At 40.8% G+C, this 18,032-nt stretch overlaps 1 protein-coding gene across 3 annotated transcripts in view; it reads right to left on the reverse strand.

Annotated features, from left to right (window-relative positions):
- fhit (fragile histidine triad diadenosine triphosphatase) overlaps positions 1-18,032 on the reverse strand; it is an 801,834-nt gene that overhangs the window by 202,668 nt on the left and 581,134 nt on the right. For 2 of the 3 annotated variants that reach the window (XM_052018271.1, XM_052018272.1), the window contains exon 6: positions 8,706-8,774. The exons of the other annotated variant lie outside the window; for it this stretch is intronic. In XM_052018271.1, coding sequence (XP_051874231.1) covers positions 8,706-8,774 — 69 coding nt within the window. The remainder of the gene's footprint in view (positions 1-8,705; positions 8,775-18,032) is intronic. 3 annotated transcript variants of the gene reach the window in all.

The raw sequence follows: 18,032 nt of genomic DNA on the forward strand, positions 1-18,032 counted from the left end.
GTGACACTACTTTTTCCTGCACAAGCCATCACATCTCACCAATGCTTTTAATTTCACAAGAAATCTAAAAACAGATTGCAAACTTTCCTATGGACATATAAAAAGGAAAAAAAAATTAACAAAAGTTAATGTGGGTCCCTTATAGACTGCAACAGGAAAAAATTATTGGGGAATAAAGAACAGCAGAGAATTTAGACAGATATTGCACACCTTCACAAAGGAAATAATGGAAAAGATCAGATCTCCTCCAGCTTGTTGAGTGCACCCTGCCCACGCAGGTGGCCTCCATTTCATTCCACACCGTCTTAGCCTGAATAGAAGAGACATAAGATATCAAGCAAGCTTTTCATTATTTTATCTTTGGAGGATTGACCTCCATGTGGAATTGAAGGGGGTAAAGTGCCAATGATAGGGTGGTGGTGTCGGAGAAGGTGGAGTTTGTGGAAGCTATGGATGGAGTGATAGTTTGTGTGATTAACAGTTTGTGTGAGTATGTATGTATCTGTATAAATGAATTTGTGTGAGAGAATATACAAGTGCATCCAAGATCAGGAAATTTTGACCAGCATTGCTCCATGTCTTCTCACTCCTGGAGGAGACCACTATGGCTACCTTCTGCCAAATTCTATCTGTGGTCTGGCAGGTCTCCTGCCACTACTGATGCACATGACATCTCTGCTGGCATCTCTCTCACTTTTTGTTTTGGTCTTCTATGCCTCTTTCACTCATCCCCGAGGCTGTTGTCATAGAGTTATAGAGCACTACAGCACAGAAACAGGCCCTTTGACCCATCTAGTCCATGCTGCCTGATCTTTTGCCTAGTCCCATCTACCTGCACCCAGACCATATCCCTCCAAACCCCTCCCATCCATGTACCTATCCAAACCTCTCTTAAATGTTACAATTGAACCCGCATCTACTACAGTCACACCATCCTCCGGGTGAAGAAGTTTCCCCCTCAGACTCCCCTTAAATATTTCACCTTTCACCCTAAACTTATGTCCTCTAGTTCTAGTCTCATCCAACTTTAGGGGAAAAAAACACTCATAATTTTATCTACCTCCATAAGATCTCCCTCATTCTCCTACACTCCAGGGAGTAAAGTTCTAACCTATTCAACCTTTCCCTACAACTCAAGTCGTCAATTCCCAGCAATCTCCTTGTAAATTTTCTTTGCACTCTTTCAAGCTTTATTGATACCTTTCCTGTGGGTAGGTAACCAGAACTGCACACAATACTCTAAATTCAGCCTCACTAACATCTTGTACAACTTTGACATAACATCCCAACTCCTGTACTCAGTGCCCTGATTTATGAAGGCCAAAGTGCCAAAAGCTCCCTTTATGACCCTATCTACCTGTGGCGTCACTTTCAACGAACTATGGATCTGTATTCCCAGGTCCCTTTGTTCTGCCGCACACCTCAGAGCCCTATCATTCACTGTAGCCTGGTTTGTCCTCCCAAAGTGCAACAGCTCACACTTGTCTGCATTAAATTCCATCTGCCATTATTCAGCCCATTTACCTAAGTGGTCAAGATCATGCTACAAGCTTTGATAGCCTTCCTCGCTGTCCACTATGCCTCAAATCTTGGTGTTATCTGCAAATTTGCTGATCCAGATTACCGCATTATCATCTAAATCATTAATATAGATGATAAACAACAACGGACCCAACACCGAACCCTGTGGCACACCACTAGACACAGGCCTCCAGTCAGAGAGACAACTATCTACTACCATTCTCCCACTAAGCCAATGTTGAATCCAATTGACTACTTCATCCTGAATGCCAAGTGACTTAACCTTCTAGACCAGCCTCCCATGCAGGACTTTGTCAAGGCCTTGCTACAGTCCATGTAGACAATGTCCACCACCTTTCCTTCATCAACCTTCTTGGTAACTTCCTTGAAAAACTCTATAAGATTGGTTAGACATGACCTACCACACAGAAAGCCATGTTGACTATCCTGAATCAGGCCCTATCTGTCCAAATACTTGTATATCCTGTCTCTTAGAATACCTTTCAATAATTTACCCAGGATTGACATCAGGCTCACCGACCTTTAATTTCCCAGTTTATCTTTAGAGCATTTCTTGTCCTCTGCATTGCAGCCTCTCTCCCCCCAGGGCAGCCATAGTTTACATTGCTGCTCTCAGGTAGCAAAGGAGACTTTATGTATCATAAGCTTTTGTGATATTTAATGTGTGCCTTTTAGGTCTGTGATTGTAACTCAGCAAAGTTTCAGCAGCTCCAGTCAATTGGTCCAAGTCCGATTGGAAACTGCACAGGTCTTATTTCAGTATTTATTTCTGGGTGTTAACCACCCAAAGGTGTTTCTCACTTTCTGATCCCGAGCCACTGACACATCACAGACCTCAGACCTCCTGGTCTGATTACTCAACCAATCACAACCCTTCCCCGCCATCTCCTCCCCCCAACCAAAGCCGTCAACAGCCTCCACCATCTTCCACACCACCTCTCCTCTTCCCCTACAGTACCTGACATAGGTACATCTAATTTCATTTACACACACTACAATGACAAATCATGTGAGGGAGAGGCTTTTGATTGTGTCAGACCTGTTCAATACAACATATGCTTTGGGTTTATATCATTTCATAGCAATGAGCCCTGAAACGTAATGTTCTTTGGCCAATTGCATGTCTTCATTTCATGTACCTTTGCTGATGTCAACTGCACAGCTAACAAAGACTGCTCTTTTCTTAAAATAACCAGTGAACTCAACAACCAAATTCTTTCATTTTTCAGTACAAGTAAGGTGATATGATCAATTGGTCCTTCAAATGATCACCACCTTCTGCCTTTGTACTATTGCTACAATGCAATTGAGATCAGTTCAGGCCTTGTAATTTAACAGTATCAAGACATTTTTTTATCCATTAATACAAACAAAGTTTAACTTTTAGGATCAGTTCTACAGTCAGCTTCCATCCCAAATTTTTCTACAGCATCAAAGGATAAAATCCATAACTCCTCACCATCCCTTGCCAGGGTTTCAATCTTTGGGAAAATTCATTGACCAAAAATACACGCACAACTTTTCTTTCAGTGCGAGTTTTATCTATCTGTCACTGAGATTTTTCCATCTATCCATCCTCTTCCACCTTACTGAGGTGACAGCATTTACTTCATTACGATAGGCTCTTGGGAAGCCATGTGGTTTAATAAGTTTGAGGGACTTAGCTTGGTACAAAACAATTGAGTGTGATTAATTACATCCTGAACCACATGTTTTCCAGTTGGAAGAATAGCTATTTATTTGCTGATGCCCTTTTCCACATATTTTTGCTAATAGTAATGAATAACTCCCTGATGAAGTGTTCAATTGCCTTATTTATTGTTTTGAATGCAAAACCACTCAACTGAAACTTGATGCAGGATTGTTTTTGCATTATTATCCTTACAACGGCAGGGAAGAATATGCCAAAGTACTAAAGCAATATCTTGGCAGATTTACTGCCAGATTTAGCACCACTGGCAGGCGCCTTTAAAAAGTCAGGCGCTGAACCTGGTTACTGCTGCTGTCTTACAGGCCTATTACTCAGAGTCACAATCATTATTATCACATCGACAGCACATTTTTCAAATGGTACTTGCTTCTTAGCCAAGTTTCAATTCTCCCTGCTCCCAGCAGTGTCATAAAACATGGTTTGCATGATGCCACATGGCTGCCTATGTGACTTTATAAATCATGGCAGTAATTTCAAGAAAACTTGCAGAACATAAGTCGTTTGCTACAATCTGATAGAAGTGACATCAAGCAATCAATGTTCTGTTCAGCCACCCAAGACATTTGCTGCAAATTTTAAAATGAGGTGTCCTTTGTTAAGTCTCGCAGGATCAACAAATGGTTTTGCATAGGTTTTATATGCTGATTATATCAAGAGAGCAGAATGGTAGCAGTGCAATAATTCAACATAATACTTGCAATAATACAAACCACAAGAGCATAGCTCAAGTGTTTTACAATTCAGCAGAACCCCAATACTAAATTGTGCTTCAGATTTGTGTCATGGGTGCATGCTAGTAACAACAGTATAATCTGAATCAGATATATTATTACTGTCTTATGATGTGAAATTTATTGTTTTGCAGCAGCAGTATAGTGCAAAGACATAATATTAGAATAAATTACAAAATAAATAAATAGTGCAAAAAAAAGGAAAAATGAGGTAGTGCTCATGGGTTCATGGACCATTCAGAAATCTGATGGCGGAGGGAAGAAGCTGTTTCTGAATTGCTGAGTGTGGGTCTTCAGGCTCTTGTGGCTCCTCGCTGATGGTAGTAATGAGAAGAGGGCATGTCCCGGATGGCCAGGGTCCTTAGTGATGGATGCCACCTTCTTGAGGCACTGCCTCTTGGAGATATCCCCGATGGTGGGGAGAGTTGCGCCCATGATGGGGCCGGCTGAGTCTACAACCCTCTGCAGCCTCTTGTAGTCCTGTGCATTGGAGCCTCCATCCCAGACTGTGACGCAACCAGTCAGAATGCTCTCCACTGTACATTCATAGAAATTTGTGAGAGTCTTTGGTGATATACCAAATCTCCTCAAATTCCTAACAAACTAGAGCTGCTGGCATGCCTTCTTTGTGATTGCATCAATCTTTTGGGCCCTGGACAGATCCGATCCTTCGAGATGTTGACACCCAGGAAACTAAAACTGCTCACCCTTTCCACCGCTGACCCCTCAATGAGGACTGGTGTGTGTTCTCCCCAGTTCCACTTCCTGAAGTCCACAATCAGTCCCTTGGTCTTGCTGACGTTGAGTGTGAGGTTGTTCTTGTGACACCACTCAACCAGCCGACGTATCTCACTGCTATACGCCTCCTCGTCACCATCTGAGATTTTACCAACAACAGTGGTGTCATCTGCGAATTTATAGATGGCGTTTGAGCTGTGGTTAGCCACACAGTCACAAGTGTAGAGAGAGTAGAGCAGTGGGCTAAGCACGTGTCCCTGAGGTGCGCCTGTGCTGATTGTCAGCGAGGAGGAGATGTTATCACTGATCCATACTGACTGTGGTCTCCCGATGAGGAAGTCGAGGATCCAGTTGCAGAGGGAGGTACAGAGGCCCAGGTTTAGAAGCTTGGTGATTAATACTGAAGGGATGATGGTATTGAACACTGAGCTGTAATCGATAAAAAGCAATCTGACATGTGGTTTGTCTATGTGCTCCAAAGCAGAGCAGATAGCTAGTGAGATTGTGTCCCTGTAGACCTGTTGCGGTGGTAGGCAAATTGCAGTGGGTCCAGGTACCTGCTCAGGCAGGAGTTTATTCTAGCCATGACCAACCTCTTGAAGCACTTCATTACAGTAGATGTGAGTGCTACTAGTAATAGTTGTTGAGGCAACCCACTCTGCTCTTTTTGGGCATGGGTATGATTGCTGCCCTTTTGAAGGTGGGAACCTCTGACTGCAGCAGTGAGAGGTTGAAGATGTCCCTGAACACTCCAGCCAGGTGGTCGGCACAGATTTTTAGTATCCGGCCAGCTACACCGTCGGGGCCTGACACCTTGTGAGGGTTCACCCTCTTGAAGGATGTACTGTCATGGGCCTCCAAGACAGAGATCACAGGGTCACCAGATGCTGTGGCAATTTGCACAGGTGTAGTGTTATTCTCCCTTTCAAAGTGTGCATAAAAGGCACTGAGCTCATTGGAGAGTGAAGCATTATTGCTATTTATGCTGTTAAGTTTCAGCTTGGAGGAAGTAATAGCATGCAAACCCTGCCACAGCTGTTGTGCATCTGACTCTAATTTCACATGGAATTGCCTTTTTGCTCTCACAATGGCCTTCTGTAGGTTGTACCTGGACTTCTTTAGGATTCTGAATTGCTGGTGTGACAGATCTAGCCCTCAGCAGACTGTGAATCTCCTGCTTCATCCAGAGCTTCTGGTTTGGGAAAACTCAGTATGTTCTTGAAGGCAGACACTCATCCATGCAGGTCTTGATGAAGTTGGTGATGGCTGTGGCATATTCATTCAGATTCCAAAATGAATCCCTGGATATGGTCCAGTCAACCGATTCAAAGCAGTCCTGTAAATGCTCCTCCGCCTCCCTTGACCATACCTTCACGGTCCTCCCCACTGGTGCTGCGGTCTTCAATCTCTGCCTGTAGGACGGGGGTAGAAGTTCACTCAGGTGGTCGGACTTGCCAAAGTGCAGGCACAGGATGGCATGGTAGGCGTTCTTTATGGTAGTGTAATAGTGATCGAGTGTGTTGGCTCCTCTGGTTCTGCAGGTGACATGTTGGTGGCAGTTTGTCAGAGATTTCTTCAAGCTAGCCTGGTTGAAGTCCCGTGCAATAATCGGGAAATTGTCAGGGTGCACTGTCTCATGACTGTTGACCTCGGTATATTATAAGGTTTAATTATATATTATTTCCAGAAATAACATTTCTCAAAGTCACACATGTGGAACACTGATTTTGTTAACTGCAACTCGAAGTGGGTATGAGCATTATATTTCTTCATTATTACTAGGTAACCTCATCTACTAATTGCTGGAATAGGATACCACTGTCGTTATAAAAAACCTCATTATAATTCAAACGGATTCAGTACCTAGTGGGGTAAAGTGCTTTCCCATATTTACTCAAGCTTCCACAATACCAGAAATTGCCATCTACAGGCTAATTTTGTTCTTCTCAGTCATGGCTAAAATCTGTTAAACTGAATATACCCAGTGACTTCACTCCTCTATCTCTATCACTGTGTTTTTGATCATGCACTTGACAGCTGAACTTGATCTGCAATTTCCCAGTCTAGTTTCTACATTTAGAAACACTGAATAATCCAATGGGAGATGTCACAAATATGGATTTAACTATCCCTTTCAGCTTCACACCCATTTCCCACCTCACCCCTGCTTTCCACTCTGCTCCCCTGATCCCCAATACACACACCCACCAGCCCAATTTTTAAAATACTGCAGGGCAGATTTCCATAAGTTGGTATCCATACTCATAAAGCATAAATGAATATAGAGAGATTGGCAAACTTAGGTACTCATCTGACCTCATGAATTCCCACTATAACAGGTTTCAATCTCTTTTCATGAAATGCAAGCTGCCAGCAAACCAATAACAAGGGAAGCTGGTTGTCTTCTGGGTTTTCTTTTGAAGCAGTAATCTTGCACTGAAACAGATGCTGTATCCAGACTGAAACAATGAAACATTCCAAAGGTACCAGAAATAACTTTCAAAGGCCCTGGACAGCAGAGAAACATTCCGAAGTAATGATTGAACAGTAAATCACAGCAGAATCTTCTTCAGAACCAATTTACTCATATTCCAGTAAAACAAAAAAAAAGATGTATTTGTGCTTTTACATGTAGCTGTGCAAGACAGAACAAGAAATGTGAAGCAATGTGTTCCATTGTGGATGCTGCAGGGTGTTTGGAAAGGAAGTGAACATTTACTTCACATTTTTTTGTTAATATATATTTAATCGTAGTCTATCATCTAATTCTTAGACTAAGAGGTCCTACTTCTAGGCCTTCACAGATGCTGCCCTTTCAATAGCCACTAGGAGACAGATGGAGTTGCCATCACAAGCAAGAGTATTTAAGTGATTTCAAGATGGGGCTGTAGTTATGTCACCCATTTCTGTCTCATAGAGTAATATTTAGTGTGGTAAACCAATGAATTCCAAAATCTTAGAGCCAGACACCAAGCAGAAACCAAATCACAAACACACAGGAAAAGGTTAATTTCAGATGTGTACCAGAATAAATTAGCCAATGAAAAGTTAAAGGTAATAAGAAATACAATGTCCATCCGTTTTCAAATTACTCCTCAGTGTGAAAAAGCTACTCCAAATAATCAAAAAACTATTCAGAGAAACTGTTACAATTTTGATGTGAATCCCATTGCAAAACAGAATCAAACAATAGCAAAAATACAGTGGAACAACACTTTGTGCAAAAGGATAAAATAGGTGATATTAAGTCAGCAGCTTATTTTATGTCTCTCATGATTTTTAGTTCCACTGACTTCTGTGGAAATTGGGAGAAGTGTAAACATTAAGCCATTTTGCGCTCATCCATTTTACACAATTGCTCCGAGTCAAGGCCTGCCTCAAATAGTTTGCCAAGAAATTGCTGCACTTAAGTGAAATTGATGGCTGAACTAAAATGTTAAATAACCTCATATAAAAGGTGGCACATTTGAAACTGTTGGAATCATTCAATCGAATGTCCAAATATTGCAGAACAATGTCACTAATTTTCAATGATAATTCTGTAATGTAGATGGTGATGCTGCAGCATAGAACAATACTTCATAAAAAACATGTTCAACACCAAATTCCTGAAAACCTATTTGATCAAAATAATATTCAACATTCGGGTGACAGTATTTCTATGTTGCATGTTAACCATAACAATTGGAACACAAGGTAAATATGAAAGTTAAGTTTGTGGTTAACTGTTATGATTGAATGAAAAATAGCACAATTTTTTCTAATTGTTCAAAAAGCTTGGAATACTGTATCTAGTGTGTCCATATTTATCTGGAATGGACTGTATACATTAACTGACAAATATTTTGTTTTGAAGACAATAATAAAATCCTGAATGAAGAAATTGGCTGAGTTTGCTCATTGGATACTATTTCTGTCACTATAGTAGAAGTAAAGTGGCCTGCTTCCATAATCCAGAGCCATGCAAAGTCTTTTAAAATTACCTCCACATAGATATTGTCATTTCTTGCAAAGTCTCCCTTCTTTCTTGGAAGAATATGAATGTGCACGTGCTGTACAGAAAAGAGAGAAAAAAAAATAATTTGAGTGATATGACTGTGTGAGAGCATTTCACAAAGTAAACACCGAAGTTCACAGGTAAACCTTTTTAAGCTCTTGTGTTAATGGAAGGCAAATTTTCTTCTGGAAATTGAATTTTCACTTTTAAATATTTTGGCATTACTCTTAAAATAATCACCACTGAAAAAGTAGAACTAGAAGCTAGAAAAGTAGGTTTATTAGAAGTCCTTCTGATATCTGTTGGAAATTAATAAACAATTGCTTGAATTCATTTTCCATAAGAACTTATACTATTTGATTTATATTCCGGATGACAAGATTGGCAAGCCTGGATGATTTCTTGCAATTAAAAAAGAATATCATCTGTGGCTTCATACTTGAAGGGCTGGATTTTGTTTTCAAGGGGTAGCTTCTGATGAAGAATTCCTTGCAGGAAGAGCTGATTTAGTTAATGAGGAACATGCAACACTTATGGTACAAAGTAATGCAAGTACATACAATGCTTCATCTTATATGTAGAGGTGTTGTTTTGTATCACTTTTCTATGTCTCAAAGCAATAATAATAAGCTTATTCAAGTTACTGGTGACATTATGTGGAGCAACATTTATTTTTCCATTAACCAGGTGAAGAGGGAGACCAAATTCCTGTGCTTCCTGTGCTCACTTCATATTAACCAGCATAAAGTGAAAACTACTTCATCATTGCTTGTCTCAACAACACATACGCAGAGTCAGAGTTCTGTTGTACAAAACAAAAGTTTTGTACAACAGGGGTAAAAAATTTTTGGACTAAGCATGAAAAAAGCAGGTAAAATGGCAGCTTGTTTACAATGCAGTTGGTTTATTTTTGCATTGAAATGAGACAGGCTACTATCCAGTTCTCAGTCAATTCTTTACATTGCAATAAGGTTAAAACTACCTCCATGGTCTCTGTTAAACATATTTCTGTACACAGACAATTCAATGGCATAAACTCCATGCAAATATAAATTCACATTACTTACATAATATTGTGATAATATAAAATAAAAAAATGCTCTTACTACTCAGCTGATTATGCAGCATCAATGGAAAGTGAAACAATATTAATATTCAGATCAATGACCTTTCATCTGAACAGATGAATTATTCATTGTGATGAAAGATTATTCACTTCACAGGTTAACTCTGCTTCTCTCTCTGCAGAGGCTACCTGATCTACCAACCATTTCCAGCAATTTTAGCTTTTATCTCAAATTTGCACAATCTGCAGTATTTTCATTTGTATTGTTACAGTGATGAAAGTTTGACAAACAACCTTGCAATACAGATTATGTCTCCTCAGCCCACATAACACACAGCCAATATCTATATTCTGGTACAGTATCTGTGTAAGGTTCATGGAATCAACAATTGGCATCTTCTAGCACATTCAAGCGAAAAATCTTCAAACATCAGGACATAAAGATCAGAACGCGGCAGATAACTGCAACACAAATATTTTAAAATGTGACTTATTTTGACGGAACAAGGAAATTTAAATATAGATTGCAATACAGAATTAGCAAGCGAAAGCTAGAAAAGTGAACATGTTCAAATTCCCTGATTTCCCAACAGAGCATAGTGCTAGAAATGTCATTACTGACTTTCCATACTCTGTAGGCAACATAATTTTAATGAGATTAATTATGTTTAACGGATGCTACTTGTAAGACAATGATCTCTTTCCGTTTTGGATTGGTAAGCAGGTACCAACATTGTCTAATTGCAGGACCTGAGACATCTGAATTTCACTGCCCTACAAAGAAGGAAGAACATGAACTAATCCTTCACCAAACAGGTTCCTGCTTCTCCACTGGTAACACAAATGTTACTTCTGGCTTGTTCTCGGATTCATCTGCTGTTATTCTTCAAATTGCTTGAATTCCCTGGAGGGAAATGTACCTGTGCTGGCACTTGAGTGATGCAGTGTGCTGGGAGGTGTTGGCTTCTTGTACTGCACTGGGACCTGAAGCTGTTTCATTGGGAATGTCTTTTGGAACAGAACAACAGATGGGAGAACGTAGACTGTAAATCATTTATTCGAACAGTATGTAGTTTATACCTCAAGGGATTGTGCTGGAAAGCATTTGTTTGAATCAGTGTATAAGGGCAGAAAAATGTAAAAGAATAGTAAACAGCCTAGAGCTAGGAGAGACCTCCAATTTTGCCCTGACCATTTTCTCTACACTCACCATCTCCGGACTTCATAATGACCTCGCCCAAAGCACATAGGTTTTAAATATGTGGATAATCCTCTTGTGCTGTTTTCTATGTGTATTGCTGAGACACTAGGAGCTGGATTTTAACATTTTGACTTACTGGGAGCAGGGAGGGTCAAACAGCTGGTGGGAAATGAAAAAAAAACACCAAGCAGCATGATTGTGAGTGGCTTTTTCACCCAGTCATTCAATTAACACGCATTTCTGGGTTTCCTCTACAATTAGGTTGAGTAGTTGTCATGATAGCATGCATGATTCAGTTTCAGCTCCATCATTTAATGAAATACTACAATCATGATTCTGGTGTTGACTGAACATAAGCTAATTCAATGGAGTACAAACAAGCCAAGGGTGCCCGTAGATTCTATTGCCCAAAGGACACTGCTTAAAATCATTCATTTTTGACAAATTTTGGTCCCCTATCCCACCCATGTCCTGCCTTATTGTCCTGAAATCATCTGTAGAAGAGAACGGTTTAACTTCTAATTCTAGCAACAGGTATTGGAATTATTAACAATTTCTACTGCTTTCTAATGGACAATAAAAAAGGAAAATTCATTTGAACTAGCCTGAAAACTAATGCAATAGCTTTGTGACAGTAACATGCTGGGTGGAACAGTATATTCTGCTCTTTTTGCTTTGAAGGAGATCTTGGGATGGAGAGTGGGGGTCCCCAGAGATGGGTTTCTGGAGGTGTGACAATATATCCGTAGCACCTTCTGCTAAGGATGGCAAAAACAAATGCAAAGTATGGCTGCTCCGAATGATTAAGTTGCATTTAATATACATGCAACATCCATATAACCTGGGTAGCAGGGGGCAACTTTAACACTTCCATCATAATGACGATGAGACAGAGTACAGGAAGGAGATAGAGAGCTGAGTGACATGGTGTCAAGACAACAACTTCTCCCTCAATGTCAGCAAAATAAAAGAGCTGTTCATTGACTTCAGGAAGCAGGGTGGAGTACATGCCCCTGTCTGTATAAATGGTGCTGACATGGAGATGGTTGAGAACTTCAAGTTCCCAGGTATAAGTGTCACCAACAATTTGTCCTGGTCCAGCCACGTGGATGCTATAGCCAAGGAAGCATACCAATGCTTCTACTTCCTCAGAAATTCAGCATGCTCCCTGTGACTCTCACCAATTTTTACAGATGCATGATAAAGTACATCCCATTTGGTTGCATCACAGCTTGGTTTGGCAACTGCTTTGCCCAAGATCGCAAGAAATTGCACAGAGTTGTGAATGCAGTCCAGTCTATCACAGAAACCAGCCTCCCCTCCACTGACTTTGTCTACACTTCTGGCTGCCTTGGGAAAGCAGCCAACATAATTAAGGACCTCTCCCAGCCCAGTCATTCTTTCTTCTCCCCCCCTTCCTCCGGACAGAAGGTACTAAAGTTTGAGAACATGTACCATCAGGCTCAGGGACATCTTCTACCCTGCTGTTATAAGACTCTTGAATGGACCTCTTATACGATAAAGATGAACTCTTGATCTCTCAGTCTACCTCATCATGGCCCTTGTACTTGATTTATCTACCTTCACTGTACTTTCTCTGTGTCTGTAAAACTATATCCTGCATTCCGTTGTTTTTTTCCTTTTGTACTTCCTTGATGTACTTATGTATTGAATGATCTGTCTGGCTGGCAGGCAAACAAAAGCTTTTCACTGTATCTCGGTACATGTGACAATAATAAAACAATTACCAAGTACCAAGAGGAACAAACAATTATTTATGTTATTTTGGAAACCCTCTTTCTTCAAAGCTCTGCACCTCAGTTCCACTTCCACAATATGACTTATATTTCTCATTTAGCAGAAAACTATCTCATTGATTCTCAAGTCAGACACAGACAACTTGAACAGATTTCCCCAACATCCACACCCGTTCTCTCCACTTCATCTCCATTGCTGTATCTTACAGCGACAATTTGGAGAACAAATCCTCAGTCATGGACGACTGAATTTTCCTCTTCAGTACCTGTTGTTTTCAGAGGGAATTTCACAAAGATCTGTTACATTCTGCTGGGAACATTACTGCCTCTCTGGGGCCCTGGAATAAGTGGAGGCAGCTGAGAAATGGGAACAAACAGTATACATTGGAGCCTTAAAATCCCAAATACCTGTACATACTAGGAGACAGATATACACACACACACACACACACACACACACACACACACACACACACACACACACACACACGCATGTATGCGTAGGACCGGGGGTCCTAAGCATATCAACTCTCACTGAGGGGCAGGTCCCATGCAAAACAACTTTCCCTGTGGAATGGGTCCCATGCGCACCTGCTCTCCCTGGGTGATGGGTCCCACATACACCAACCTCCACTGGGGTACCGTTCCACAGGCATTTACTCTTACGGCATGACAGTTCCATGCACTGACTCTCACCAGTTGGCAAGTCTGGAGACATCCTCTCTGGGGTACGAGTCCCATAGACGTCAATTCTCGTGACTCCACATTTGCCACAATTCTGTTGCGTCATTTAATCTATTAATTTCTCTTTCATAATTCAATAAAACTAATAAAGCTGGAGAACCCAAGAACATAAATGTAACTATACATAACAGATTATAGATTTTTCCCTCTATATTGCGATGCAATAAAGCATCAGTCCTGGGGGACATATTAATACCCTTGGTATATCCAAAGCCCTGATGTAACATGACACACAGGTTCTCAGAGTGTGAGGAATTCTGATAATGATTTTTTATGACATTCTTTCATGGACTGAAGAATGAACATGAAGGTGGAGTACAAGGTTAATGGAAGGATTCTGAGCAGTGTGGAGGAACAGGGGGATCTTGGGGTCCACGTCCACAGATCCCTCAAAAGTTGCCACACAAGTTGATAGGGTGGTTAAGAAGGTATATGGTGTGCTGGCCTTCATTAGTCGGGGGATTGAGTTCAAGAGCTGCGAGGTAATGTTGCAGCTCTCTAAAACTCTGGTTAGACTACACTTGGAGTATTGTGTTCAGTTCTGGTTACCTCATTTTGGAAGGATGTGGAAGCTTTAGAGAGGGTGCAGAGGAGATTTACCAGGATGCTGCCTGGATTAGAGAGCATGTCTTATGAGGAAAGGTTGAGAGGCGACTTGATAAAAGTGTATGAGATTATGAGGGGCATAGATAGAGTGGACAGCCAGCACCTTTCCCCCAGGGCGGCAGTAGCCAATACCAGAGAACATCTATTTAAGGTCAGAGGAGGAATGTTCAGGGGTGATGTCAGAGGTAGGTTCTTTACACAGAGAGTGGTGGGTGCCTGGAACACACTGCCAGGGGTGGTTGTAGAGGCTGATGCAATAGGAACATTTAAAAGGCTCTCAGAGAGGCACAAGGATGGAGGGTAATGAGCTGTGCAGGAGGGAAAGGTTAGATTGATCATGGAGGAGGTGTTCATATAGTTCGGCACAACAGCGTGGGCAGAAGGGCCCGTACTGTGCTTTACTGTTCTACGTTCTATATTCCATGATGGAATGATAATAATGCCAACATCCCTTCCCTAAGGCCCTTGCTGGAATTGAGCTGCCTCCTTGAAATGCTGCCTCCTTGAAATTCACCGTACTCCTGCAGTGCAGTTAAGTGAAGTTTGCCAGTAAGAGATTGGCAATTTATTTGCAAAGCAGGATAGTATGTGAATTGCAGGATAACGTACAAATGGTGCGCCCATGTAGCCGTTGTCCTTGTTCTTCTGGAGAGTAGATGTCACTGTCAAAGAAGCCTTGAGAGGTTGTTGTCCTGCACCTTGTAGATGACGTCCGCCACATCTGCCATGCATCAGTGGGAGAGAAAATGAATGTTTTAGATGGTGCATAGGATGGCATTCAAGTCTGTTTTGTTCTGGATGTTGTTGAGCTCCTTAGATCTTGTTACATCTATGTTCATCCACGTAAATGGAGAGTTTTCTATTTGACTTCTTTGTATTTGACCTTGTATTATGTTCCAACAATGCTCTTCTGAGCAAGCTTACTGCAACCTTTCAGTTCAACAATAATCAGCCATTTCACCCTTGTATCTCACATTTCCACCACTGAGCTTTTCTTTCTCCTCTTTTGTAAATTCAAGTTTCATCCTTCTCTCCCTATTTACACCTCCTCAGACATTTTGTTGTCTGGTAGCTTTTTAAAACAGCTTTTAGCCACCGTCAGCACCACTTACGTCATTCAATCTCTCCTACTCTCTGCCCTAACACCGACCTTGCCTTTTGTTCTCTCCACTCTCCCCCCTTACTCTGAATGTTTCAACACGCTTTATTACTAACTTCCCCAGTTCTGAAGAAAGTTGATTGGCCTGATGCTGCCTAACCTGTTGAGTATTGCTATCATTTTCTGTTCTTAGTTCAGTATTCCATCACACTCCTGGTTTGCACCTTGCAGATAGTGAAAAGACTTAGGAGCCAGGAGGTAAGTAACTTGCTTTAGAACTAAGCCAGTAACCTATTATTTGCAGCTATACTACTTACATGGCAAGTCCAATTAATTTTCTGTGGATGAGGACTTTTAAGGATAGTAATGGTTGGGGATTCAGCAATGTTAAGGTGTGGTGGCTAGGCTCTCACTTGTTGGAGGCGGTCAGTGGCACAAATATTACTTGCCACTTATTGACTCAAACAATAATACTGAATGCAAATACAAACTGCTTCATTATCTAAGGATCCAGAAGGAAAATATTGCCGGTGCTGGAAATCTGACCTGACTACTTCCAGCACTTTGTGGTCCATTCCACAGCCTGAGAAGTCATGATTGGAACAGAGCAATCATCAGTGAATATCCGACTTCCACCTCTTTGATGGAATGCTGAAGCAGCTAAAGGTAGTTGGGCCCAAATTTTACCATGAATTTACCATGTCAAATGGCTTTGGAACAAAGCTGCTCATATCATTTCACCCATTTCACTTTCATGAATACAAGGTGATGCATATTGACAATTTGAAAATGACATTGCTCTCTGCGAACTGAGAAGAAAATTATTCTGACCTGAAATGTTCCATCTTGGTCTGCTTTTAATGCAAAGTTAGCTGATTGTATCTGAATGTATAGAAGTTTTATTGTAGACTTTAAGAATCCTGGATTAGGTATGGGAAAAGTATCCAAGATCCATTGACAGCTGATGATCATGCTGTTGAGTCAAGTTTATCTGTAATATCCACTAAGGTAATCTATTTGAAGGAAACTGCCAAACCATTCCCTAGAAAATGGGGAATGCATTTGGTTAAGAACAGTAAGCAGCTGGATGCACCACTGAAACAAAACATTTGTGATCAATTGCTCCACCCCTATTTGTTATTTCTTTTTTGCTGTTCAGTGAAAACTAAGATCTTTGTTCTTTAAACAAAGTATAAAGACTTATCTATGGAACTGTGAGTTCAAGAATATTTATTTAATCTTGCAATACCCTTGAGTTAATAAAGCTCCAGCCCTTGAAACAGAACTTCAATCTTGACTTTCATTTGCACGTACTGCTAACAGATACCTTTGGAAAATTTCTGATTAATCAAATATTCATAAAATTTATTTTATATTTATAGCTTGCATTACTTTGATTTTCCTCTTTTGCAATGCAATTTATACATACCTCAAGTACCTGACAAGTGGATCTCAAGTAAATTAACAGTGATTGGTCTCTCCCACACAATCAGCTTACTTCAATCTGTGCTCACTTTAATAGGTTGGTAATATTTTAAGCCCACTACAGTGCAATGAGAGTACTTGTTCATGAGGTGATTTATGCACCCCAAAATAACTTAGACTTAGTTGCATTTATGTACATAATCATAGCATTAATGCCTATTCTCATCATTAGTGCTATCAGCTCAAGGGCACAGTTTGTTGCATCTAAGTGTTTAATGTATGGTTGTCAAAATAGCCTTTAAAATTGGATCATGCTATGTCCCTTTCAGGCACAAAGCAGATGCCTAAGGGTCAGATCTGGTGGTTTGCCAACACTGCATTCCAAGAATTAACAATATTTTGTGGATAAGGGTTGTTGTGAGTGAGGTTTGTGAGCACGCCCCAATAAGTCTCATTTGTTAGCAGAAAATGCTGTCTCAGTGGGCCAAACTGTCATCTGTAACTGTGGATATTGTCTGAAATTGCACTAATAAATAAAAGTAAAAAAAGAAAATATAACATGGGATCTGCCAGTTACTTGTTCCTCTAATCTGACCAATAAACTTGAAAGGTAATACCTCAGACCACTTAGAAAAAAAAACATAAAAACTAAATCTTATATTCAAAATGCCATGATGCTGGAGGAACTCAGCAGGCCAAGTAGCATCTGTGGAGAAAAGCAGGTGGTCAAACGTTATCAGGTCAGGTTCTGGGGAATGGACAGATTGCCTTTTCAGGCTTTGGGTGCAGTCACAATGTTCCTTTCAGATATGGCAAATCCTTTACAATAAGAGACTGCTCTCAACCCTAGGTGAGTGGCAGATGTATATACTTATAGCATGCCTATATAATGTCATATCGATCAGAAATTTTCCACGATCATCTTGAGCATGCAAATGAAACAGGCATTAGACCCCTTACAAATGAAAACTGAGGCCATAGCATTCGTTTGGGACATCCTCTCCCCCATGCCCTTCCCACACCCCCATTTGATTGTGCAAATATGTCGACTGATAGTTCTTCAATAAGAGAGTTAAAGGGGCAATTAGAGTCTGCAAATGAAGAGACAAGTTTCAACATTTTTCAACTTAGTGAGGTGATTGGAAGAACTTTCCTGCTTCTTCTACTCCTAGTAGATCAAATCTAGCTCCCAGCCAAATACCAATCTAGCTTCAGGAATTTCCTGCCCTCTTGTCAGGGGAGTTGTGCATTCAGGCCATTTGTTGTTCAGAGTATAATCTAATGTGGTGACTGACAGACCAATTTGCGGTGGGCCTGTGGCATCCTCATTATGTGTGTGCAGCTTGTGATACACTGCAATACATAATCCATTTCCTTTGCCTATGCCTGTTGGAAATGAAAATGCAGTTGCACCC

The sequence above is a fragment of the Pristis pectinata genome, chromosome 6 (genome assembly GCF_009764475.1).
Source record: "Pristis pectinata isolate sPriPec2 chromosome 6, sPriPec2.1.pri, whole genome shotgun sequence".
Taxonomy (NCBI): Eukaryota; Metazoa; Chordata; class Chondrichthyes; order Rhinopristiformes; family Pristidae; genus Pristis; species Pristis pectinata.